The 26,266-nt window shown below is 36.4% G+C and overlaps 4 protein-coding genes across 4 annotated transcripts in view; 1 reads left to right on the top strand and 3 right to left on the bottom strand.

Annotated features, from left to right (window-relative positions):
• Positions 1–458: 458 nt before the first annotated feature.
• LOC114361070 (uncharacterized) lies at positions 459–12,871 on the bottom strand (the record flags this gene model as incomplete). Its single annotated transcript, XM_028315989.1, has 12 exons — positions 12,481–12,871; positions 11,937–12,061; positions 11,092–11,257; positions 5,006–5,167; positions 4,589–4,698; positions 4,388–4,513; positions 4,016–4,079; positions 2,830–2,986; positions 2,523–2,712; positions 2,217–2,370; positions 1,683–1,811; positions 459–601 (listed from the first exon to the last, which is right to left on the bottom strand). Coding segments are annotated over exons 1-12 (1,644 nt in total), but the record flags the coding sequence as incomplete, so codon positions are not given.
• A 758-nt stretch (positions 12,872–13,629) lies between these two features.
• Positions 13,630–16,294, top strand: LOC114361062 (CAAX prenyl protease 1 homolog). The gene is made up of 2 exons (XM_028315981.1): positions 13,630–13,819; positions 13,967–16,294. The coding sequence occupies exons 1-2, from the start codon at positions 13,736–13,738 to the stop codon at positions 15,203–15,205; spliced, it is 1,323 nt and encodes a 440-aa protein (XP_028171782.1). The 5' UTR covers positions 13,630–13,735; the 3' UTR covers positions 15,206–16,294.
• Positions 15,376–22,419, bottom strand: LOC114361063 (organic cation transporter protein). Its single transcript, XM_028315982.1, has 9 exons — positions 22,375–22,419; positions 21,670–21,905; positions 21,401–21,580; positions 21,087–21,317; positions 20,794–21,013; positions 20,530–20,695; positions 20,079–20,355; positions 17,723–17,988; positions 15,376–16,344 (listed from the first exon to the last, which is right to left on the bottom strand). The coding sequence occupies exons 1-9, from the start codon at positions 22,415–22,417 to the stop codon at positions 16,278–16,280; spliced, it is 1,686 nt and encodes a 561-aa protein (XP_028171783.1). The 5' UTR covers positions 22,418–22,419; the 3' UTR covers positions 15,376–16,277.
• A 1,605-nt stretch (positions 22,420–24,024) lies between these two features.
• Positions 24,025–26,266, bottom strand: part of LOC114361071 (poly [ADP-ribose] polymerase 1-like) — a 25,627-nt gene continuing 23,385 nt past the window's right edge. Inside the window, 1 exon segment of the mRNA XM_028315990.1 lies at positions 24,025–24,190. Coding sequence (XP_028171791.1) covers positions 24,121–24,190 — 70 coding nt within the window. The 3' untranslated portion in view covers positions 24,025–24,120.

Raw genomic sequence — 26,266 nt, 5'->3', positions numbered from 1 at the left:
GGTACGCCTCGGGCAGTTGATCAGTATGGGCATGTATGGAAGTGCGCACATTACACCGATTTGATTTGGCCGATTCTTCATATAAATTAAAATCGGGCCAAACTATCGGCCAACTAAAATTCGATGGTCTGCGCCTAGTCTAAGTCAGAAAGTTATGCAACTCCTGAGAAGCAAAATTTTATTCACCATTTGCCCTAACTGCATTCAAAGTAAAAAAAAATCTTTATTTGTATGGACTATTGAATTGTGCTTACAAATCGTCAAATATTTCACAGAAAAAATAAAAAAACTTAGTTTTGCTCTTATGTCTCATACTCTTTTTGCCCTACCAATGCTTCGAGACCAGCATTTGGCAAGTGCTGAGAAGAAGTATCAATTATTTTATAAAATTTCTCTGCATCTCATTCAAAATGAGGATATTTATTATGTATTAGATGTTTTCACCATATTTTACATACCATTTCATCTTTGTGTTTAGGAACTTGATTTCCAGTGGCTTCATATAGGGGACACTTCTGTTTTATCTTATGCAGTTCCATATTCATCTGAACTGATAAAGTTGTTACCGGGTTACCACCTAGCCCAGTAACCACCATAGCTCCTGAAATGAAAATATTGGCACCACAATCAGATAAAGATAGCAGTACTGAATTTTATACAGGCTGTTGATTTCAATACTCGCCATATTTAGAGAGATGATTAGTAGCGTATTTAAAATGAACTTTAACTTTAGTTCGTCAAAGAAAAATACCTATTTACACTACCTACTTTACGTGGCTACTTTCAGTAGGCTATCCGACATGATAAGCGAGCGATCCGCGTAGCTCGATGGTGCCGCAGTTTAAACTATTATTACAGTTTTGCGAGACACAGTACAGGTGATTTCGCACGAAAAATATTCGCTAAAAATTCCACTTTCGTTTGTAATTTTTTTTTGTGAATAATGCGTTAATATAAATAGATCACCTAAATAAATATGGCGAGGATTGAAATCAACACCCTGTATGATGTAAGCAAATTGGTCTCTTTAGTGAATTAACTTTCTTTTTACAAAAAGAGCCTTAAGGTGAATGTAGACTAGCTAGAGCATTCCTATGTTATATAACATTACAAATGTGTGCAAGTAAAATGTATGACGTCTGGTTATTGACAGAGTGGCACATTAGATATTTTGTTTACACACTATACACTAATTGTTTTGTTCTGTTACAAGTAAATGCTCTAGTCCAGTGGTGTCTAACATAATTTTATGGAGGTTTAGAGTAGGCGCACACCGTTGATTTTTAGTTGGCCGATAGTTGTGCCCGATTTTAATTTGTATGAAGAATCGGCCAAATCGAATCGGCGTAGTGTGCGCGCACTCCCATACATGCTCATACTGATCAACTGCCCGACTAAACTATCGGCCGACGAAAAATCAACGGTGTGCGCCTACTCTTAGTATTTTCGTGGGCCAATAAAAATACACAATAGTGATAGCACTCTCCTTGCTATTAAAATATAAATAAAATAATCAACTCGCGCCTCGGGCGGGATGACAGCCGCAGCTTGCGCCTGCCCCCGCCGCTGCTAGCTCAGACTTCTTGTAGCAGAGTTCGAGAGGACTTACGTGGGCCACACCTGCTCTAGTCTATCTATACTCAACAAGTTTTGTGTTGTACCATTAAATGATTGATTCGTACCTAAATCCGCTACATATGGACCTTTTCTATATGTGCAAATCCGTCCTCCCACTCTATCTCGTCCCTCTAAAATGACAACCTCACAACCAAAGGATTGGAGTTGACGGGCAGCAGCTAGGCCTGATACACCTGTAAGAATGTTGAAACATTTTTAGGGCCAAAAACTTACATCAAATTTTAATATACTTAGTAATGCTCCAGAACANCCCTAGAACAATAAAGCTACCAAAACGCAAATACTGTTTTATTGAACCATAGCCTTTCGTATGCATTAGTACAGAGCCTGGTAAGACACTTTTGCATTGTGTATTTGTGTCTCGATCTCCATTCTATCGTTAATTGACCAGTGAGAGATACAACAAATAGTAGCCAATATTCTAAGCCTTCATGTCTCTCATGAAATGGAAAATACTATGCGTGTTTATAAGAACAGACTACAGAGTATGATAGACACTAAGCCATTTAATAATAGCAAAAGAATGCAAATTTTCAACTAGCATTTGTGAGTCATTTCTTTAAAAATCACATAAATACCTGCTCCAATGATTATCACTTTAGGTCTCTGTTTTCCTTTGGGTGGTGCCGGAATAGGTGTGATACGTTCATAAATACCATAATTTATAAATCCGTGTCTTTCAAGAAACGCATGTGTCCTCATCACCAATGCTGGATCACCATTATAAGGAGCCTATAATAAGAAAAAAGAAATACTGCATTTTCTCTACAATAGGACTTTGAGCTGACAGAATAAAAATGGATGGAAACTTCTATTTAACATGTCTAATACTGAAATAAAATGTATTGTTACAAACAAGTTTTTTTGAGCTTTTTATCACTTACTTCCATTTTCTGAACAGCATATTCCTGAGTAAGCTGCTTCTTAGGGTCCTCAAACCAGAGTTTAAGAACCCGATTTCTGATTTGGACAAATGCTTGACTGGACGCTCCCTGGAGATCGGAGAAACTTTCTGCTTCTAATGAAGACATTTTGTCAAATGGCAACCGTGATTGAAATGCTGCACCTTCCAAACTGTAAAATTTAAGCAACTTATTAGGTTTGTATGTTAAGTTTGCCTGTAACAATTTTATTTTAGTCTGTGCGGTGTAGTTAAAAATAAACCTACCCAGTATTATTTTCTAAATTTACCTGTTTAGCATTTCTTTATAGTTTATCTCTTCAATGTCGTCGCTTTTGGTCTCTTCTATAGTCACCTTCTCTTCTTTCCTAGATTCTTTGACTTCAGTTGTTCGACTCGATGATGACTCTCGTCGACCACCGACCGACGTCGGACTTGAAGAAGTAACTTTGCTTCTTTCAGATTGATCAGATTCAGAATCATCTTGCTTTAGTTTTTCATCCATTTCGCGGTTTTCAACCTATAACAACCCAAACATAACCTCATGTTCAAAACAAATATAAAGGGATAAATATCTATACAGCTCTTTCCATAATTTAAATTGTTACCTTTGCTCGCTTTCGGCGACTCATATTGATAAAATTTTAGTAAAAATAAATTGAAAATGCACAGAAATCCAGCTACGAATCGCTCAATCAGAAACAAAACAAATCAATCAAATGACAAATGAATGACATAAGTGACATACTGACAGTGACTTTTTTTATTTTTTGTAAAAAAAATAACGTTGCTCCAGAAAATATCCTTGTTATTTCTGGGAGACAGAAATATTAAAATAAAGCCTAGTCTACAGCTCGTGTTTTGCCTTACACATGACAAAAATTAACAATAAACAAAATTGTCTGCAAGAATACCAAATGTACCAAATAAATATTTTTTCTTTCTTTCTTTCTTACAAAAAACATTGTCTCATTACACATTTTTGTTTGCATCAATAATGTTTTTGCTTTCCATGATGACCGATGTAAAGACAATTTTGTTGAATGCAATATTTTTGTTGATTTTATAGGGCAAAACATGCGCTGGAGACCCAAGTTAATAATTTCAAATAACTTTTTTGTGTAATGATGTTAAGGCAGTGGACGTCCTGTGGCTGAAATGATGATGATGAATGTTATCTAGTTCTAAATAAAATTAGTCGTACCTTATATCTTTTCAATACCAATAATTAATTAGTAAAGGGGTTAATCTTTAAGTAAAGGGTAGTGAAAGTAATTGAAACAAGCAAATAATGTGTCAAGGCCTTTATTGATTAAAATAAAATCTTAAGTTTAATAACAAATCTTTACAGCATTATCTACCTAGGATTAATCTGGTAGAAATACAACATGTTTTGGTTTTCGCTTTAAAGAGTTTTCCTGAAGTGGTTGTGCAGAGGTCCCTCTTCCGAGTAGCCAGCTATCTCTTGAGGAACTATTGAACTTTCATCGATGCTGCCACAAGGACGGCACATGCATTCTAATGGAGCTTTTGTCGATACCTAAACAGAAAGAAACGGTCTTGTAATAAAATGCAATTTGAAATTTTTATGTTGTTGGTATGCCTTTCATTCAGAGCGATTATAAGAAGTGGGAAATTTTTCAAAACATTTGATAATATAAATGACAAAAATACAATTTTAATAACTATTTTTAAATTACAATTATCCTATAAAAGTGTAGCATGGTGTACGTGTACGTGTAGTTAACTGTGCCATGAGACGGACGTCACATCGACGCTGCTGATACGGACTCGGACAGAGTTGCGCAGTTAGCTCAATAGGGTTGTAAATAAAATTTAAGTAGATACCTTCATAAACCTCTTTTCTTCGTTTTTCGATTTAGGACAAAACAAGACGACTGTGGCTTCACGTTCTCCAGACTCTTGACAGCAATTGCAAGTTCGCTCCATCTGCCATATTTTGCTTCCGGATACCTTAAATAAAAAGCACGTAATAATAATGGATAGGAAGTGTTTGACTATTCTCCTTTTAATTTACATTTATTTTACCTGTACGTAGCTTGTACATTTTCCAACGCAAGCAAACGATGGTATCGCCTTTGGCTTGCAACCAGGATGACGAAGAACATGAATGACTGGAGTCATTTGACATTCCTGTCCTGAAAAATTAGCCAATGTTTGTTTAAGTAGGTACTTACCTAAATAATAACTTACAGTGACTTCAACAATAAATCGTAAACAAAACAAGTGACCATTATGTAGGTACTAATACAGCCGGGTGTCTCCAGCGTGTGTTTTGTTGCCCTACTACACAATCAACAAAATTATCTGAACTTGACTTGAATTTAACAAAATTGCCTAAAAAAATTTTTGAATGTTGACATGTTTTTGTTGATTGTGTAGAGCAAAACACGCCCTGGAGATCCGGCTTAAATTAAACAAAAAACATTTAAAGTTATTAATTACCTGTTGATAATGTTACTTCTTGACTGCAAACAAATTCATCTTGAATACTGCAGATCGTTAAAAGCAAAGCAAAATAAATTATTTTATTTGAAATCATTTTAATTATAGCTAAACTCAAGAAAGTCCCTCCGTCTCCTTTAGTAGTTAAGATTTGTATGATAGCTAAAATAATTTTTCCGCCTTATAAAGGCCTTCTGGGTTAAATTCACCCCGGGTCCTCACGATTAAACAGCGAAAATCATTTAATGAACATGGTGTGTAACTACGGAAAACATGGCTACCCTACTGGGCTGGCTGATATAAGTCGATTACAGCTTTTATTACGGATTGTTGTAGTAGCTGTCTCGGCTCAGCTGGAGAAAGTTTTTATTCTACCATAATTATAAATGGTTCCTACAAAATAAGGAAGATTAAGGGACGTAACGCTTATCAGGAATTGTGTTTGCATAGGGGTCACTTAAAAATTAGGGATTGATGGTGAAACCCACAATAATTTCACAAAAACACCGGTGCGCGCGCGCCTTTATATTTCCAAAATACTGGACTGTCCTGTCGATGACATTGACAGTGGGGCGCCACCGTCAATACCGGATCGCTGGTTCAGATTTTTGCCATGTTGGAAACCATATAGTTAAACGATGGTAGCGCCCCCCTGTCATTGAGTTTGGTGGGACAGTTCAGCGTGGGTCATCTATACTCGTTATGTTACTGTATTTTTTTTTAATGGCAACCAAACCTCTCTGGGAGGTTTATTTCTGCCAATGTCGAGTGAAAATTGACATAGTTATCAATAGTATAGTTCCAAAATACTGGACTGCCCTGTCNATAATTATATGGTTCCTACAAAATAAGGAAGATTAAAGGACGTAACGCATAACAGGAATTGTGTTTGCATAGGGGTCACTTAAAAATTAGGGATTGATGGTGAAACCCACAATAATTTCACAAAAACACCAGTGCGCGCGCGCCTTTACTCGTTATGTTACTGTATTTTTTTTAATGGCAACCAAACCTCTCTGGGAGGTTTATTTCTGCCAATGTCGAGTGAAAATTGACATAGTTATCAATAGTATAGTTCCAAAATACTGGACTGTCCTGTCGATGACATTGACAGTGGGGCGCCACCGTCTATACCGGATCGCTGGTTCAGATTTTTGCCATGTTGGAAACCATATAGTTGAACGATGGTAGCGCCCCCCTGTCACTGAGTTTGGTGGGACAGTTCAGCGTGGGTCATCTATACGTGGGTGTTCTATTGATTTTTCATGGATTCCGTGGAGTTAAGTATGCCCGTAAGCAGGTTTTAAGACGCCACCGGGTCCAAAGCGGGTTGTTCATCATAGAGAAAAGTAATACATAGGAAATAGAGAACCCTCTCTGTCAAATTTTTGAGCCTACTAATTGACAGCCTGGTGTTAAATTCCCTGTACTTAACCTACGTACGTAACGCTCACATACATACATAGTACACGCACACATACATACATAAAGTCCACGCACACATACACACAGTTCACGCACACATAGGCCCTCATAACCTTCAAAGAATTATTGTTTTTATAATGTACAATGTAGAATTTTTTCAAATCCACTATTTTGAAAATATTTATTAAATCTTTATGGTGTACGTATTGTATTATTTTCAAAACAATGGATTTGGAAAAATTCTACATTGCACATGGAAATGCAAATAAGTAAACAAAAACTTTTGAATTTAATAATTTTACTTTATTTATGAACACNTAAATCCTACTAGCTCGATTGATGGTTTCATTTAATTTATTTAAACCAGGTTACCTATAATAATATTTTTTCGTTAATTTATGAAAATATCAAATTATCCCGTAATCCTAAATCCTGATACATAAAGTAAGCCTATTAATTTAACACAGGTACGACTGTACTCAGTGTTGCACTATCAAATGCAATTGACGCGCCTCTATGCCAGGGTTTTTATGTTCCTGGTCAGGCTATAAATCATATTATCAGTATCTAAATTATATCTTTTCAACCGACTTCAAAAAAGGAGGAGGTTCTCAATTCGACCCGTATGTTTTTTTAGCTCATATAATTATGTATGTATAATATACTGTGCCAGAGTGGTCGTGGTCGTCAGTGTCGTCATACCAGGTCCGGTGACAAGCCGGACGGATTGTGACGTCGCCATTCACTTATATAGCCTGACCAGGAACATAAAAACCCTCGCCATGTTGCGGAAAACTAATGGTACTAATTTCTTTTAATGGCAACAGTAACTGAAAACTTCATTGACATGTCACCTTGCATGTCAGTCTATTGTTGTCAAAGTGTAAACAAACTTTATTTTAAATGTGTGCAATTGATTTTGTGAATTAAATTGCTAAAATATTTTTATAGTCGTGAAAGAAAAGTGGTTCACGATGTGTTAATGTATTAGTCTTTGCCTTAGTTATAACGATTTGAAGTTCTAAATGGCCACAAAGGGGTCGGTGGCCACAACCGGGTCACTTGCCCTACGACTGTACTCAGTGTTGCACTATCAAATGCAATTGAAGCGCCTCTATGCCAGGGTTTTTATGTTCCTGGTCAGGCTATAACACTAATATGGGCCATGCTAAATATAGCCTGACCAGGAACATAAAAACCCTGGCATAGAGGCGCTTTAATTGCATTTGATAGTGCAACACTGGGTACAGTCGTACCTGTATTAAATTAATAGGCTAACTTTATGTATCAGGATTCAGGATTATAGGCTTATTTAATACTAGCTTTCCGCCCGCGGCTTCGCCCGCGTGGGATTTTGTCTGTCACAGAAAAACTTTATCGCGCGCGTCCCTATTTCAAAAACCGGGATAAAAACTATCCTATGTTCTTTCCCGGGACTCAAACTATCTCTATGCCAAATTTCATCAAAATCGGTTGCGAGGTTTAAGCGGGAAAGCGTAACAGACAGACAGACAGACAGACAGACAGACAGACAGACAGACAGACAGACAGACAGACAGACAGACAGACAGACAGAGTTACTTTCGCATTTATAATATTAGTTGGGATTTTCATAAANTATAGTTCCAAAATACTGGACTGCCCTGTCGATGACATTGACAGTGGGGCGCCACCGTCAATATAGATGACCCACGCTGAACTGTCCCGCCAAACTCAATGACAGGGGGGCGCCACCATCGTTCAACTATATGGTTTCCAACATGGCAAAAATCTGAACCAGCGATCCGGTATTGACGGTGGCGCCCCACTGTCAATGTCATCGACAGGACAGTCCAGTATTTTGGAACTATACCGGCCCCCCTAGACAAAACGCACTTTTTGATCGAATCGAAAATCGAATCCGTCAAAATTCCATACAAAAAAGGGGCTTTTCGACCACTTTTCGACTGGTTTGCGATTATAATTTGCACTTTGTCTAGACCCACGGATCATAAACAAAATCCGACAAAGGATATTCGCCTTTGTCTAAGTAGTGTAGTGTCGAAGTAACGTTTGTCGGAGTTCAGTTTTTGAGCCCGCTCAAATTCGAAGTATTTCAATGTTTTTTATAATTTATCACTTCACTGCACTTTAGAACACAAAATAACACCAAATTTGTACACTAAAGTCCATTAAATAATAAATTGAAACCATTAAAACAGATCGACCATGCTTCCCGTTCAACTAGCCTCCACGGAATCAAGTTACTGTAAATAGTCTTGAGCCATCTTTTCTGTCGACCTTCATAATTTCTGTTCTTGTGAGTGTGGAAGTACCTAGGTAAGTTATAATAATACCTACCATAGAACTTCTGGTTCAACGGATGCTGAATCCTGCATCTCTCAAAGCCCACCAGGTTTTTTTTCGGCCCGATTCCTAGAGATGAGAGGACGTCCTCTTCGCTTTTGTGAAAATAACCTGCCAGCTTCGCCGCACATCACTCGTCTCCTTTCTTCTCCGCCTTGGTGGAATCAGCCAAGTTCAAGTAACAGAACTGGCAAGCAGCACTGTATGTAATATTACACGAACCATTTTGGAGCCACTTTTGACTACCTCATAACTCACATCTATTTCACATATTTAAACGTGTCAATGGCTCATATTATATTGGGACTTGCGAGATACATACCTATGTGCTCCAAATTTCATAAACTTCAAGCGGTTATTTAGGTATTAACATAAAAAAATCGGCATATTAATCACGTTATAAGTAAATTCCTACTAATTTTATTTAAGTAAGTACAAAAAGTAATGATTATCCAACCAAAAACTTATGTTTTATGAAATGAGAGCCAAGTTCAGTATTATGATAATAGGTAGGTATGCCTTGGTTGTTGAAATGTTGACTCAGTTGACTTCAACGACAATACGAATTCTATGTAAACGTTGTGTGCAACATTTATAGGAATTCAATTTGAATGCAAAAAAACTAATGTTATTCTATAAAAATGTTTGAGATTGTATTCTGTTGTTGTACCTATAAATAAATAAATAAATAAATAAATAGAAGTGAAATCTAAACGGGTGCCTAGTTCAATCAATGGTCAGTTCTTTATAACAACATAAAATATCATTTCTTCTTATAACTTAGGTTAATTACATTGAAGACTATGAATGATCTGACTTGGCTAGTTTTCGTATACGAATATCAGCTATCAGCTTTCTTTGAAACTTTTCGATTCCTTTTTATTTCGAGAACTGGTATTTATATTGTCTTATTTAAAAAGTTTACACCTAATAGGTACTTAGGTAATTTTAAAATTGTTTTAGATTTGTTAGACTTTCGGCCAGCTTAGAAGTATACTAATGCGTGGGGGCACTAGACCTTTTTTGTTACTAACACTTTTATTTTTCTTCTTCGTCGCTACACTCTTGCCAGAGTCACAGTAGGTAAATCATAATTATTATCAGTATCTAAATTATATCTTTTTAGCTCATATAATTATGTATGTATAATATACTGTGCCAGAGTGGTCGTGGTCGTCAGTGTCGTCATACCAGAGCCCCGATTACGGTAACTTTTAACGTCTACAATCCAGACGCGTTTCTGATTCTGCAATACGATTGGTCAAAACAGCTGACGTGCGCTGTTGAACGACCAATCGTATCGCAGAATCGAGAAGCGTGTCTGGATTGTTGACGTTAAAGATTACCGTAATCGGGGCTCAGGTCCGGTGACAAGCCTCACAATCCGTCGCCATTCACTTGTAACACTAATATGGGCCATGCTAAATAAATAACTTTATTTCTTTGTTTATAAAAAATTCCTATCTTATATTACTACTCCTTCGTTGGGATTAAGACTGACATCCAGTTAAGGTCAGTTGCCTCGCAATCGCAATGAGTCGGAAAAAAGTAGTCTGAAAAGTATGACCTCTTTGGATGCATGTAAGTATTGCATGGTAATAGTAGGTATAGGGTAATAGAAAGTACTCATTTAATTCTAGCCCTATAAATAGTCTGTGGAACTGAATGATAACGGATGATAATTTACCTATTGGCTATGTTGGTATATTTTATGCAAATAGCTTCGCAAAATGGTCAGCGTGGAATGTAGGCTAAATCCTCCATTTTGCTTCTGCAGTAGTTACACTAGACTATTAGCGACTTAATCATGAAGTAATACATAAATAAAGTAGGTACCTAATAACAGTAATAAGTAGAAAGTAGGAAGGTATTTTATAGTAAAAACTTTACAATAAAAGAAATCACATTTATTTATTTTCTCTTAATTTCATTTAAAACATCCTACGGGCAGTTTTGAAAAATAATTTATTTTATGTTCAAAATTCTTATCCTTAATAACATGTAATCAATTTCGAGCTAAGTTTCGTTTGATTTAAAAATCGAGATCAGCTTACATAACATAGCATAATTATGTGTGCGCTAATTAATCGGGTCGGTATGATCAATTAAGTAGGTACGCACTTTAAATAAAACAGTAGGTGATTTATTTATTTATTTTTATTATAACATTTAAAATTGTACACAAAAGGCCTTGACAGAATTTCTTTTCAATTAATTAATACTTTTTCTTTTTAACATAAATCAATTTTCCATGTGCTAGATTATAAACAATTCAGTCATTTTGGAGGTAACTTTAGTTAATTGTTAATATTAGCGGCTAAAATCTCCACATTTGTAGCACTTGCAGTCATCAGGTTCACGCAAACGCACTTCCATTATCGCCCGGTCTTCGTCTTCAAGCCTCAAGCCATCTGGGTCGTAACAGTGGGTGAGAGTTACCAAACGCTCTCGCAAAAAGTTTTCTCTGCAGCAGAAACATTCCTATAGAAAAAAAAATATTAAGTCAACAGTCACCGAGATGATTAATTAGATTATAATATCTAATCGTTAATAGTAATCAACCGACAACTTATTAAAGAGCGCGATAAAATGTAAGTAGGCCTAACTTCACTCGACATCAAATAAATCGCACCTCCCGCGACAAGCACTTTCAAACGTATGCATTCCCACTTCCCACCAATATTGGCATCATTTAAAAGCCTAGTTCTAAATAAAATAAATATTAGTTTAAAATTCATTTTATTAAAGGAAAGGTTTTTACCCCAAAAATATGTCTTTAGAAGGATCCAGAGTCACTTATTAAAAAAATAGGTAGTTATGCTTGAGCCAACTTTTATGGCTATCAAACTGTTAAGTTGGGATTAATCGCTATTCATCTGTTAAAAAGGACACGTGAGATCATTATTTGGTTTTATAACCATAAAAATTGGTCTAATTGATCCCAGAGGTGAGCCCAAAGTGAGGACTTTTTTCAAGTCACATTTATGGTTTATGTTAATCGTTTATTAATAAATTAAATGTGTTTTTCTTTAAGGATATTTATTAGGCTTTCAAATAACACCAAAATTGTTGGGGCACCATGATTGTGTCAGAAGAAAATCTTTAAAGTTTGCGTCGCGGAAGGTGCGGTTTATTTGATGTTGAGTGTATATAAATTTACCTTTAAAAACCCAGTTGCTGTTGATACTGATGGCTGAACTTGGCTGCTACACATTCCTTCACATTTGTTGACACTTACTTCTCCACTACAGGATCGGATAAGTCTTCCCATATCATCGTACTCCTCTGTGAAATAAAAATCTAATTAAAATCATGAATTACATAAGTATCTAGTTAACTTGCACTTGCGCGTTGATAAGTTTTCAAGTGAAGTGCGGCCGAGAATATTTTTTTATTAAGTTGTTGAAAGGCACCCGTGATAATGACAAGAAAATAATATAATATTTTTAGATGTTGAAAGATGATGGTAACATGGTCAACAAACTAGGCGTAAGGAAGCTTTTTAATATAAATCCTGCAAACAAACAGTAATTCTACTTTATTTTATTTATTTATTAGGACAACCAACAAGACATAATTATGTACTCGTACTTACACTTTCGTATTTATTACAATAATTTTGTTTCCATAAAGTGCTGCCTTGATTAATATACATAGGTTGCCAGTGCTGCTTAACTTAATAAAAATAATAAATACTTAGGTACCTTTAGTGACATGAATCTCTGTTGGCATCGTTTCACACGTTTCCTCTGCACAGCTGCTCACTATTATAAGCAAAATCAATGCAAGTACATTTCTTATGATTAATCTAATAAAAGCCATTTCCAAAATCTGAATAATACAAAATGGATGCGTATGAATCGATTACACGAGGGAAAGTGGTTCCAGATTATTTTACCATCCTTTTATATGAAGAAATATCGGTCAACATGAAGGGTAAGAGGCACTAACCCCTGCCGTGATATCAGCAGGGAATCTCCAATCTAATTGAAATAACTTGTCGCAGTATACTGTTAAGTTAAAATTATTATAATATGAATAGAATCTAAATAAAATATAACGATGAGGATAAAACCGATTAAACGGTTAAGCAGTTACTCATACCTACCTAATATTATTAGATAAATCATTTTGCGCCGCTTACTCTAACTTCAGTTTAGCCAGGAGAATGCGTTAACTTAGCTTTTTGTACCCTATTATAATAATTTAAGAATTTTAACATAAATATTGCCTACATAACGATTCTGAGTGATTTTTATTGAATATTTAGAGCTATTTCTAAGCATGACAATTATTCACGGTATGCAATTTATTAATATTTAATATTATTTTTTATCTATCTTTTTCTTCAAATAAAATATAATAGCGAAGTGAATAAATGAATATGAATATCAATGTAAGAAGTACGCATGAAGGTACCAAATACGTGTTCGCACTTTGCCTCAACTTTTGTTGGGCGACCTATAACAACGTCATAATTATTATTATAAACACATTGTATAACAATTAAACTTTTCAGCGCCACGGTCTTTTATGGAAGACAATAATGTTTCCGTGCCCTCCCCGCCCACGTCTTATAAAAGACAGTATCTAATCACAACATTTTCTTTAATAAATTGGACATAAATAAAATTAAATGCTTTCTTTATTTTGTGGCTTTAAGAGCGTGATCTATCTATGTATCTATCGTTGTGGGCTATGATTGTGGGATTCATTCGGGTAGTGCATTTTCGCATATTGATATTAACCGCGCTGTGGAACTTGGCTGTATAGCATAGTGTTCCTGGAAAGATTCGAATAAAAAAAAATCTCTGCTTGCTGCTGCTGTCACTGTCAGTACTGTCACTGTCATTTATTTGTCGCGTTTCTTTCGAGTCATACCTACTCGCTTTTGCAGATTTTAAATTAATTAATTTATTTATTACAAAGTATTGCTATATTTTTAAGTAAGCTAAGACAATGGACGAGGATACGATTTTGTTTTTAATACTTTTATTCTCCTGGGGGGAGTATTTTTGGGAACTATATCTTTCCTTGCGGCAGGTTAGTAAATTATCTATTTATCACTGCTGTTGAAAGGTTTTATAATAATTCTGGCTAATTTGATGAACGTGGAGTCTTATGAATGGTTACGTCATATCGGTTATAATCGATTGAATCGTATTATTATACAAAATATTATTGTTTCAGCTAAAAATCTATAAGACAAACAACCACATACCTGATGACTTATCAGAAATGCTCAACGAAGAATCCTTCGAAAAGGCCCGACTGTATGGGATCGACAAATCGCAGTTTAAAATAGTTAAGGAACTCTACAGCATAACATTAACCACTCTAATAATCTACAACCGCTGGATTTACTCAGCTTGGCACAAGTCTGAAGAAATAGCAGCTCTCTTTGGTGTGTCTCAAGATAGAGAGATTGTTATCAGCTGTGTATTCATGTCCTTTGTGACTGTGTTTAACTTTGTGGTAAATATGCCCTTTACAATTTATGGAATCTTTGTTCTTGAAGAAAAGCATGGTTTCAATAAACAAACAGTTGGATTCTTTATCAAAGATCAAATCAAGTCATTGTTACTGAGTCTTATTATTACTCTGCCTATTATTTCTATGGCAATATACATCATAATGCTTGGTGGAAATATGTTTGTTGTATGGCTATGGTCTTTTACAACTGTAGCAACTCTAGTGTTGTTAACTATTTACCCTTCTGTGATTGCACCATTATTTGACAAGTTTGTGCCTTTGCCGGATGGTTCACTTAGAAAGGGTATTGAAGATCTAGCATCAAAACTAAATTTTCCTTTATCTCAAGTCTATATTGTGGAAGGTTCAAAGAGATCAGCACATAGTAATGCTTATTTTAGTGGCCTGTTTGGTGCAAAAAGAATTGTTTTATTCGACACTTTGCTGGAAAAATATGATGAAGAAAAGAAGAAAACCACTGGTTGCAAAGATGGAGAAATATTGGGTGTTTTAGCTCATGAACTGGGTCACTGGAGTTGCAGTCACATTGTCAAGTCAGTTATGTTGACTGAAGTAAACTTGCTGCTCCTTTTCACTGCATTTGGTTTACTGTTTAGATATTCTTCGCTGTACACTTCACTGGGATTCCCATTAGGACAAGAGCCAATTATTATCGGTCTTATTGTGGTGTTGCAAATGATTCTGGCCCCTTATAATTCTGTACTTTCCTTCTTTGCGACAGCTTTGGGAAGGAAGTTTGAATTTGAAGCTGACAATTTTGCTGTCTCTTTAAATTATCCTAATGAATTACGATCAGCTCTTATTAAATTAGGTAAAGATAACTTGGATTATCCGATTTATGATAAACTATATTCGGCTTGGTATCATTCTCATCCAACTTTGTTGCATAGAATCGAAAACATCAAAAACCAAATCCAACCTAAGAAGATTGACTAAGTCTGATAACCCTGTACAGGGTATGCATTTTATGTATCTAGTACAACTATTTTTACAACTTAGTAGTAATATTTTTTGATTAAAAAAAAACAGCCCACATTTTTTTAAATATTTCATATAGTGCATTAATTGATGAGAGTATATTGTGAAGACTGGATGTAATTTTATGCTTTCCTAAATAATTTTGAGGCTCAAACATTCTGGTTATGTGTAATGTTAATTAAGATGTGTTTTTTACATTTCATTCTATTCTGCTTGCTTATAAATATGAAGATCTAAATTATTTGTTTTTGTACACAAATGTATAATTAGGTATTATTAAAGCAAACTCCATATTCCAAAAAACAATTATTCTAAGTTAGTGTTAAAAGTACACCATCATGTGATACATTCTTTACTACCATAAAATGTGTAGACTTATACAATAATAGTCTTATTCTTGACCGTGGCATGAATCTATGAATGTTATTAAGTACTAATATTGCATCAAACTAGAAACGAAAATTTTAAATACCTATTTTTAATGAATACCTATGTGTTAATGTTTGTAAGTAAGATGTAAATAGTTGCCTCAAGAGACTAATGCTATGGTCATTTTTTATGTGTTTTAAGGACTTCTTACAAAAGAAACCATTTGTGGTAATTTCAATAATTTATTATAGTAATTGTAATCGAAAACTTCTAAAATTTATTGTTATAGACTTTCATGGTCACTAACATAATTATTATTACTGACGGGATTGCAACAGTTTTATCAGGTTTTATTGTCCAAGACACTACACCATACATTCTATCATAAGACTTGATAAGCATACTCAATCGAGAAAGGCATTTAGAAATTCCATTTGTTTCATTTTTTTATTCAAAACTTTATGGTGATCTTTTGGTATTTTACTTACCTAGTGATCAGACTGGTCATAATTACCGTTTTCTACTTATCCTATGCTATAAGTAGGTATACATAGGTGTATAAATAATTTATTTTAGACATAATGTAAACCAAAACAATCATAAAATGTGTAATTTTATTAGGAATGTCAGTGTTCTATGTAACTTTGTATTAAAATTTTATTCACATAAAACCAAATATGGATTTTTTCTTTAAATTATCGTGTATTTGATCCCGTTGAGTGGTTTTTCTGAAATGTGAAAAAAAAATTGAATTAGATAAAGTCACAGGCGTATTTAGGGGGCGTCCATTAATTACGTGAGACTTTTAGGGGAGGGAGGGGGTCAAGGAAAACCTCACTTAATCTCACGTGGGGGAGAGGGGGGGTCTCGAGAAATATCACGTAATTTTTTTCCACAACAAACAGAGTAAATCCTCCGTCTGCATTTGTGAACACAGGCTCAGTTTTTAGATTCGCAGTTTGCTACCAATGCTTAAATTTAACAAAATTTAAACTAATAGTTAAAAATTGTAATATAAGTAAAAAACTGGGCCTAAATTGTTTTGTTTTATCATTTCAGAATTTTTTTTTACACAGGTCGGGTTTTTTTATAAAATCTAATCTAATCTAATCTTAATATTTTCGAAGCATGCATTATCTCATTTACATTGCAAATAGGCATTTTGGAAAATCTCACGTGAGATTAGGGGGTGGGGGAGGGGGTCTGGAAAAATCTCATGAAATCTTACCAAGGGGGGCGGGTGGGTTAATAGCCAAAATTGTCTCACGTAATTAATGGACGCCCCCTTTAATGCATAGCTAGGTAGGTTCCTGCGGGCTGCGGTACCTAGTGGATAGAGCGTATGCATAGCTCAGTACCCGAAGCACGAACTAATATCGTTATGGTATGGTAATTATGGTATGGTAATCGTTTTACTTAGATGAAAAAAGAGATCCGCGAGCTTATTAGTGCTTAGGGCACTGTTAGGTACGTAAGACGTAGGTTTGACCGCTGCCGCACGCTCTACTTAATACTACTACTGCAGGAGTCGCACTCAGTTATAATAAAGGCGCAGATTAAAGGTTTAATAGTTACGCTTTGCCTGTAGCGTTAACTACATTTTAAACCCTCGTTAAAAACAAAGGATTTGCCATCGTGGGTTGATACCAATATCTGTGGTTGATACGGTCTGCGGTCAGGGTAATCTGTCAGTGGTAGGTAGTAGGGTACGGGCAATACTATCTGTCGGTCGTCTTGTAACAAGTCAATGTGTGTAAGTACGGTCAGATCGCATCAATACAAAATGTATAGAGGAGTGGAGGAGTCCTCCAATATTGTTCGTAAATGATACGGGCTGCGTTCCTTTAGTTAGACCATTGGTTCCCAAATTGGGGGGCGCAAAGACCTTTAAAAGGGGGGCGCGGGCCATCTGTAAGAAACCTGCGACCGCTGAGAGAATGCATTCCAGACTGCTCGATGCGACCAATAAATAATTTGACTGGAGAAGGGGGTGCGCAGAATTTTTTGTATAGTCGAAAGGGGGCGCGCGCGTCTAAATTATGTTTGGGAACCAATGCTTTAGACCTAACCGCAGAATTCAGTGTGGCAAATTCCTAACACTTTTACCTTGTAAATTGTTCAGCTTGTTCCAATGTATCTGGCAGTGGGTAGTCCTTTGTTTCGGGCAGTGGAATAATCAACAACATTTGGGCAAACGATACGATAGCCAGCAATATCAATGGAAGGTCCGGTAGAAGGCCGTCTAACCCAACCACCCCGGGTGCAATCATTGCAGCGATTCGAGCAAAAGTTGTGACTCCGCCTACTCCAGCGTTGCGGCCCAGAGTTGGAAACATCTCTCCGGAATAAAGGTATAGTGCTGGAACTGACCCCTGTTAAAAGAATACTTAGCCTAGCTACAGAGTAGGTACATACAGACTATTTGTCGGCTGATAGTTAGGTCGGCCTGATAATGAATAATTAAGTACGTATGGAAGTGCGCACATTGGTATCGGTCGATTCTTCACACAAATTAGAATCGGGCCAAGCTATCGGCCGACTAAAAGTCTGTAGCCTGCGGGGAGTCTAACATAAAGCATTATAAAATTAGTGAATAGGCGAAAAGTAACAGAAAACAAATGTTTGTGTTGGACGGGGAATTTAAGTAACCCGCGATCTCTGCTGACATAGCTATTCGGTACCTCCGTTACGGTTGAATTCAAATCCCTACTTTTACGGGTCTTAAATAATTGGCGAAACATACCTAGCTACTTAGTTTGAAAAAAGGGTGCACTTTCTTTTTCGTGCCCCCAAGGGCTAATCCTACTTAATTTTAAATTGAAACCTTATAGGCCAGTAGAATTAAACACAAAAATGAATTAAATCGGAAATAATTCCTACTAAACTACTAGTGACTGAGTTTGTTGCGGCGCTTCTTCTCAGCACTTGCCAAATGTTTGTCTCGAAGCGCTGGTAGGGCAAAAAAAGAATGAGACATGTATAGGCTCCTTAAGAGCATTTGACGATTTGCAAGAACTAATTTAATTAGTCTAAACAAATAAAGATAATTTTGATTGATTTTAAAGATTTTAGTGCTTTAATGGCTTCATTAGCTGCCCATAAAGACTCCTAGGTTTTCGACTTCGACGGATTTCGGTTTTCCGGTTATACCGCGTAAAGGACTTACCCTATTGAAAAGTGGTCTTCCTGACGGTTGAAGGGCATTTAATCCTGCATTAAATAAGACCAAAATCCTTATGTTTTGAACAAACCGTTCTCGTGCAAATGTTCGGCAAAGTAGAAAATATGTGTATAATTAATGACCCTCTCCACGTCCAATGGCTCGTTACCCGCAGGCTTCTAAGTCTTGAAAAGGAGCGCCTTAACCAGTGTAACCCTATCAAGGCTTACGAGCTGGATGCACCTATCCTTGTTCGTCCCAGCCGTTCCTTAACTGCGGTTGCTGCACCTCTTCCTGGCACTTACCTGAACGACTCTGTGTTACCTACTGTGGCTGCCCCTCTTCCTTTTATCCTCCTGCACGACTACATTGCCTAGCCGTATGCCTGGTCTAAGGTTCGACGCCAAAAATCAACAACAACAAGTTCATATTAAAACGCTGAAGAGTTTTTTGTTTGTTTGTTTGAACGCGCTAATCTCAAGAATTACTAGTTTGATTGAAATAATTATTTTTGTGTTGAATAGCTCATAAATTGAGGAAGGCTATAGGATATATACAATTACTCTGCGACTAATAGAGGCGAAGCAGTAAAGAAAAATGTTGCAAGCACGGAAAATAGTATTTAAACTATTTTCACGCGTACGAAGTTGATTTTGTGGCGTCTAACCTTGGACCAGGCATATGGCTAAGCAATGCAATCGTACAGGAGGGTACAAGGAAGAGGGGCAGTCACATTAGGTAACACAGAGTCGTTCAGGAGAGTGTCAGGGAGAGGTGCAGCAACCGCAGTTAAGGAACGGCTGGGACAAACAAGGATAAGCGAATCCAACTCGTGAGCCTTGACAGGGATACGCCGCGCTGGTTAAGACGACCCTTTACAAGGCTTGGGAGCTTACGGGTGACGAGTTATTGGACGTGGAGAGGGTCAATAGTTATACACATATTTTCTACTTTGCCGAACATTTGCACGAGAATGGTTTGTCCAAAACATATGAATTTGGTCTTATCTAATGCAGGATTAAAGGCCCTTCAACCGTCAGGAAGACCACTTTTCGATAGGGTAAGTCCTTTACGCGGTATAACCGGAAAACCGAAAAAGTGCCCCTTTCGGGAGCCCCCACCACTTAAGCACAACTCCGTCGAAGTCGAAAACTACTAGAGAGTCTTAATGGGCAACCAATGAAGCCATTAAAGCAATAAAATCTTTTGTAGGAATTATTTCCGATTTAAAATCTAATTCTACTGGACCATTAAGTAATTGCTTGTAAATCAAGAGTGTTGGTTGACAACATGGATACGTACAGCTAACCCTCCAAATCCTATAGCAGCAAACAATAATCTTGGCCAGTCGCTCTTGAAGACATCTCTCGGTGTTAACAGAATGAAAACAAAACATAAAGCAGTAAGAAGCTGAAATGTCCATAGTGTGGTTTTTCTTCCAACTTTTGTTACAATAAACGCACATACAAGCCCACCAGGAACGTAAATGATACCGCTTACAGCGACCGTTAAAAAAATATTTCCTCCAATCATGCCAAGATATTGAGAAAAGGCGTAAAATGCTAATCCTGTAAAGAACCTGCAATGAAGACATTTTATCTTGCCTTACAAACTCTCAAACATCATATCATACCTAAGTAACTCATTAATGGCGATTCGAGATTGAATAGGCTATTTTGGTATGTAATTATTTACATAAGGTACCTACTTAGGTAGGTTTAAGGTAGGTAGGTAGGTCACTTATTATTATTACCAATTAGCTGATAGCAATAAAGTTTTCAGTCTCATGTTCTTAAATTTAAAAAACGCAATGAATCCTGGATCATGTCTCTTCTGTCCTTTACATTTTGGCAGCAAGTGTTTCACATTGTGGAAGTCATTTTCTTTTCCATTTTGAATGGCAGCTTTTCTTAAAACGTCTACAAAGTCGGTAGAATTAATAAATATTTTTCTAGGTACCTAATTTATACTGTACATTTGATATTAAACTGTGGGTCAAAATCATTAATTAAAATACCGAGAGCTTTGTCAATTTGTCCTGTAGCTAGTAACCACCGCGGCGATTCTGGTACCCAGAACCAATACAATATGTATAAAGATGATAAGGTTGCCAAAGCAAATTCCAACTTCCTCCAGTCCCGAAGGAAATAGGCTAAACATGCCATGACAGCACTCCCAAATCCAAAAGGAAGTTGATATAATACAGGAATCGTAGTTCTCCATTTTCCACTTACTGCCTGCAATGAATGCCAGAGGTAAAATCCCTATAAACAAATTAATGTTCCAAGTGAAACTTTGGTTCGTACCTACCTCCATACAAACCACAAAGGAGATAATTCCCAAGCCTCCAGAAGCCAATGCTAACAGAAACCATACTCCTAACCACCACCAATACCATGGAAGGAAACTGGCAATGTAACTGCACACACTTTGCATCACTATAGCAATCATAAGTGGTAATCGCCGGCCGTATTTATCCGCAATCACACCAAACACTATACCTCCAAGAAGAACTCCCCACATCATAATACACTGAGTTAGCTGGAATCAGTAAAAAAATCCTTACAAACCACATTTTAATCAAGTTTATGAGATGTTTGAATGAAACATAATTTCGGACGTACATGAACCAACCAATGCTTAGAACACACAAGGTTCCATTCCGATGTAATCGTGCGCCTGAACAAGGTATTGTTGTACACAAATCTTTTGCATTCTACAAGAGGTATAAGGGAACGATCTATGACTGGTGAGAGTGCTAATATTTGTGGATCGAATATAAGACACGGATGTTCTTCAATGTGCTGCAAAGGAATAGTAGGTATTTTTATATAGCGAAGTATTTAAGATAGGTTTAAATAATTTGTTAAAGAATTCGACAAAATGAAATTACTGGAATGCACATTTTACGCCATTCGTCATCCGAATACATTGATAGAGAATCAGGTTTTTCACACCAAAAGTCTTGTGGAGGAGCCATAAATATTATATTGAGCTGGTACCAAGCCATGGGCAGCTTTAACAATGCCATGAGTAGGCTTATTCGTAGTTGCCAAGAACCAAAGTCTCCAATAGCCTTTTCAGTTATGTCATCCACGTTACAGCCAGAATTACTGCTACCTGCAGTTTCTGAAAATTTTACAATCAAAGGTATAATTACTTATGCTGGATTTCTATATTCAATCCTAATCCAAATTACCTATACGGATTTGGATTATCAACTGTCAAATTTTAATATGTTTTTGGCCAAAATAACTGCGGTTTTTGATGTTTTTACATTTTTATATTGTTTATAAGACTATTTAAACAATAGTAAAGTGTAAATGCATCGAAAATTTTGGAAATATAATTATAATCTAAAACTGAATTCAATTTGACAGTTGTAATCCGGATTTGGACAAGGATTGAATATGGGAATCGAGCGTTAGTTGGTTTTACTCATCTCACGAAGGCGGATTACTTCCGCCACAATGTGGGTATGGCTAAGTAGCTAAGTAAACCTAATTTTGGACGTGTAAGGTGCTGTGTAAGTAATTTAACAAGGAAAAAGGTAGATAATAAATCAATGTTTATATAAAAATAATTGGGAACTATTTACCTCTAAAGGCAGTTTCATAATTACTCCCATATTTTGAAATCATTGTCTTTCATCGAGTTACTTTCTGGCAAAATAGGCTCTTGAAAGCTTGTAAAGTCGAAACAAGTCGAAACAGCAATCGAAGAATTTCATGAAAGAAGTAACAGTGTCATTGTGACATTAAGGCTAAGAACTCACGGCGCGATTTTCACCCGCACCCGCGGCGAAAACTCCGGGAGCGGTTATTTGCGCGCGCGATTTTAAACCGCGCTGCGTGCTAAGTCACTGGTACAAAATGGTCGCCCGCCGACCCGATTACAACCGCGCCCGCTGCGGGCGAAAACCGCGTCGGGAGTTGTGTATTAGTTTTTACTTATGTGTCCATATTCTACAGAAGCTGCGGGCCGCGGGCGCGGGTGAAAATCGCGCCATGAGTTCTTAGCCTAATAGTACATAATTCACGAAAAAAAATGTATGTGATGACCCACGCTGAACTGTCCCACCAAACTCAATGACAGGGGGGCGCTACCATCGTTCAACTATATGGGGTTTTCAACATGGCAAAAATCGGAACCAACGATCCGGTATTGACGGTGGCGCCCCACTGTCAATGTCATGCATAGGACAGTTCAGTCACGGTAATACTATCTATACAGTATTCCAACTCGGCCATATTTTTGAAATAAATGTCAACAGCCCCGCGGTACGTCACGGTATGACAACATGCGATAGGGCTGCTCACCTATAGTACCCATTCAAATTACATCTGTCTACTTAGAATTTCTATCTAGTTTTGTGATTGTAATTTTTTTTTATTAGACAAACAAAATACTTTGTGAATGGAATAGGATAAAAATGCGTGTTGTTTTGTGATTAGTAGATTTAATTTAAAAAAATATGCTAAAATAATTTTGAATCTACTAATTATAATGAGTACTTAATGACCTGTTACTTTAATTTCAGGCTGGCGAAGTCGTGGGCCAAAGCTGGTTTTATACAATATAATTTTCATTTCAAACCAAACTGACTGAAAATGTCAATTTCTGACAGTTAATGACTAGTTTTTGACAAATTTGATCGTTTAAGACGGTCAGTCAAATTCAATCACCTTAGTCATTTTCAACACTAGGCCATCGATGTCCGTTCGGCACATTCGCGACACCCCTAACTTTTGGATCTCAACCACGTCCCGTGATTTGAAATTCGAAGGAAAACTCGCGTTTCGTCGGTTTATATGAAGTCACAATACTGTATGATATTATTACCGTGGTTCAGTATTTTGGAACTATAACTGCCCATTGCCAGTCATGTCATCTCGTTCTATCGCAAAGAATCGCCATTTGATTAGAGCGAGAGCAAAAACGGAAATGGATAGTAAACAGTGTGGCCGTGTGTAGTACATAATTTAAAGTATAGAAAGCAAAAAACGTACTTAATTTATAAAGTATTTATTTAAAAAAACAATATAAATATGTAGTAGGTACAATAAGTATTACGAGTATAAAAATACAGTCATGATTATTTAGAACGGTTAATATAATATTATAACTAAGTAGGTACAGTCTACTTATAGTACGTCTATTTTGTTACTTAACTTTATTCAACAGGATAAACTATTGACGGGAATTAATTAACAAAATAGGACTTTGTATTGCATTTTAAATTGGATACAATAAATTTTGACCTAGTACTTCATTATGCAACCTCAATAAAAAATAATTATAGTCTATCGTAAAAATCACAGCATTAAAAAGACGAGTCGGGCCATTACTCGAAGTGGGCCTTCACTTGAACAAGATACTTCATATTCACCTGGGCCACATCGTACACTATGAACCTGGAAAGATATGTTACAATTAGCAAAAACCCAATTTTAATTAAAAAATATTGTTCATAGAGACTTATAATTAAAGGTTTATTTACATAATTCAAAAGGAAAGGGAACACCACAAAGATGATTTTTTTTGCTTGTTCCCAACACATCCAAACGAGTAATCCTGTTACTCCACGAACGTAACGAAATCCTGTTTTAACTTTTAAACTAAAGGTGTGACCCGTCAAACAATCGTAACTGAAAGAAGTCCCAACGAGTAACAGTGTAACTGGTTGTGATTAAATTATCCCAACGAGTCACACTGCAGCTAAAGCCCGGTCTGTGACTGTGCGACGGGCGGCCACAGTGAGTGTGCGAGCGCGACAGCAACATAATTACGCGCGAGCGATAAGGATGGGTAGCTTGGGGTCATTGGACAAAATTCTACGTGCTCGCAGGCCAGACTATAGTAGCAGTGTGACTCGTTGGGACAATAAATTAAACAGATGTCCTATCGAGTAACGGATGTTTTTCTCAACGAATAACAGGGTTACTTGTTTGGGAGTGACTCGTTGGGAACGAGCGTTTTTTTAGCATAGCGAATTAGCGACCCTTTCATTTATAAACTCATTCATATCAGGTCGGGAATTTTTATAGTTTTTAGTAAATCTCATAACTAAATTATGCTGATTAATTGAATAATGTTAACTATTTTCGTAAGAATTAAAATTAAATATAATGACCACCAAACACTTTCACAAAGAAGCTTTCTTACAGATGTAATAATACATTAACTGTGTGCTTATTGCGAGTTAACATTAAACGTCATCGCTAGCGACTGTTTTTTTTTACGTTTTTAGGGTTCCGTATTACTGACAAGGAACCCTTATAGTTTGGCCATGTGTCTGTCCGTCCGAGGTTATATTAAAGGTGAAGTTATATTAAATATTAAGTGACTTTAGATGAAGTAATTGCTTGCTTCTGAAATATTGTGGTAACGACGGACAACTAAACCCTACACTGCGCGTGTCACGACACGCACTTGGCCAATTTTTAAATTGAGTAAGGGCTAATTTTTCAATCGTCAGATATATTTTAAGTGAGGAATAACTTTGTCATTTTGACATATTTCCCATACTAAAACTGTCAATATGCCAAACTTATTCTTCAGTTAAAAGTTATCCGACCATTGAAAAATCAGCCCTAAAACTAATATTGTATGCATTCCAGATAATTATATTTTATAGTAGGCAAACAGCTAGGGACTGGAATTCGCTGCCTGCTGCTGTATTTCCTGAACACTATAATCCGGGCGTATTCAAGGCGAGAGTGAATAGGCACTTACAGGGCAGATATGTACCATTCTAGACTGCATCTCACTTAACACCAGGTGCGATTGGTCCAATGGTCCGTGACCCTCACTCGGCATGGGGCACACTGAAAACCAGCGCCGTGGCCTTCGTCACCGTGGGCCATATGCTGAGTGGGGTCCCGTTGCAGTGGTCATCTTGTTGGTGAATGGGTGGCACTGCTCAGTTTACTCTTGTTTTTATTTTTTCTTCTTCCATTATTATGTGCCACTGTCATGTCTATGTAATTGCCTGTATTTGTGTGATGTCCATTGTAATAAGGGTGCCCTCTTAGACGCATAACATTTTTCATCATAATTTAGTTTGGTATAACAGTATTTGCATAAAGTTTTTTCGCATAAACTTTGATATGCATAGTTTTCTAAATGCATAATGGTTTCTTAGGCATAATAATAACTTTCTCTAATTTTCAATACCATAATTTAAATAATCATAAATGTAAAGAACATAATTTTTATATACATAAAGTTTGTTTTTAATAAAATACTATAAACATAATTTAATTATTTATAACATTTAAAGTCATAAATATTGTCTATAAGAGCAACCAACATTGAAGAGTAAATAATTATGTATTTGTGATGTTGCGAACGATCCTCCTTCCACCTTTATACTCTTTCGGCCTATAGATTTGCAAAAACTAAATTCTCTGTATCATTGTCATTTTTGTTCTTAATTTTTGACCTGTTTCTTAGAAAACTTAAGCTCGTGAAACTACATTCTGTTTGAT

This window comes from Ostrinia furnacalis, unplaced genomic scaffold, assembly GCF_004193835.3.
Source record: "Ostrinia furnacalis isolate ACB-3 unplaced genomic scaffold, ASM419383v2 OfSCF5400, whole genome shotgun sequence".
NCBI classification, from domain to species: domain Eukaryota; kingdom Metazoa; phylum Arthropoda; class Insecta; order Lepidoptera; family Crambidae; genus Ostrinia; species Ostrinia furnacalis.
The sequence above is the reverse complement of the archived record's forward strand: the minus strand, read 5'-3'. Positions and strand labels throughout refer to the sequence as shown.

What these genes read in the sequence shown, in the direction of transcription:
- LOC114361062 (XM_028315981.1), top strand. Translation starts at nt 13,736, where the DNA reads ATGGACGAGGATACGATTTTGTTTTTAATACTTTTATTCTCCTGGGGG. An exon ending in TATATCTTTCCTTGCGGCAG is followed by an intron (nt 13,820 to 13,966) that starts GTTAGTAAATTA and finishes TTATTGTTTCAG; the next exon opens with CTAAAAATCTATAAGACAAA.
- LOC114361063 (XM_028315982.1), bottom strand. Translation starts at nt 22,417, where the DNA reads ATGATTTCAAAATATGGGAGTAATTATGAAACTGCCTTTAGAG. An exon ending in CTAAGCATTGGTTGGTTCAT is followed by an intron (nt 21,318 to 21,400) that starts GTACGTCCGAAA and finishes TACTGATTCCAG; the next exon opens with CTAACTCAGTGTATTATGAT. An exon ending in ACAAATTGACAAAGCTCTCG is followed by an intron (nt 20,696 to 20,793) that starts GTATTTTAATTA and finishes CCGACTTTGTAG; the next exon opens with ACGTTTTAAGAAAAGCTGCC.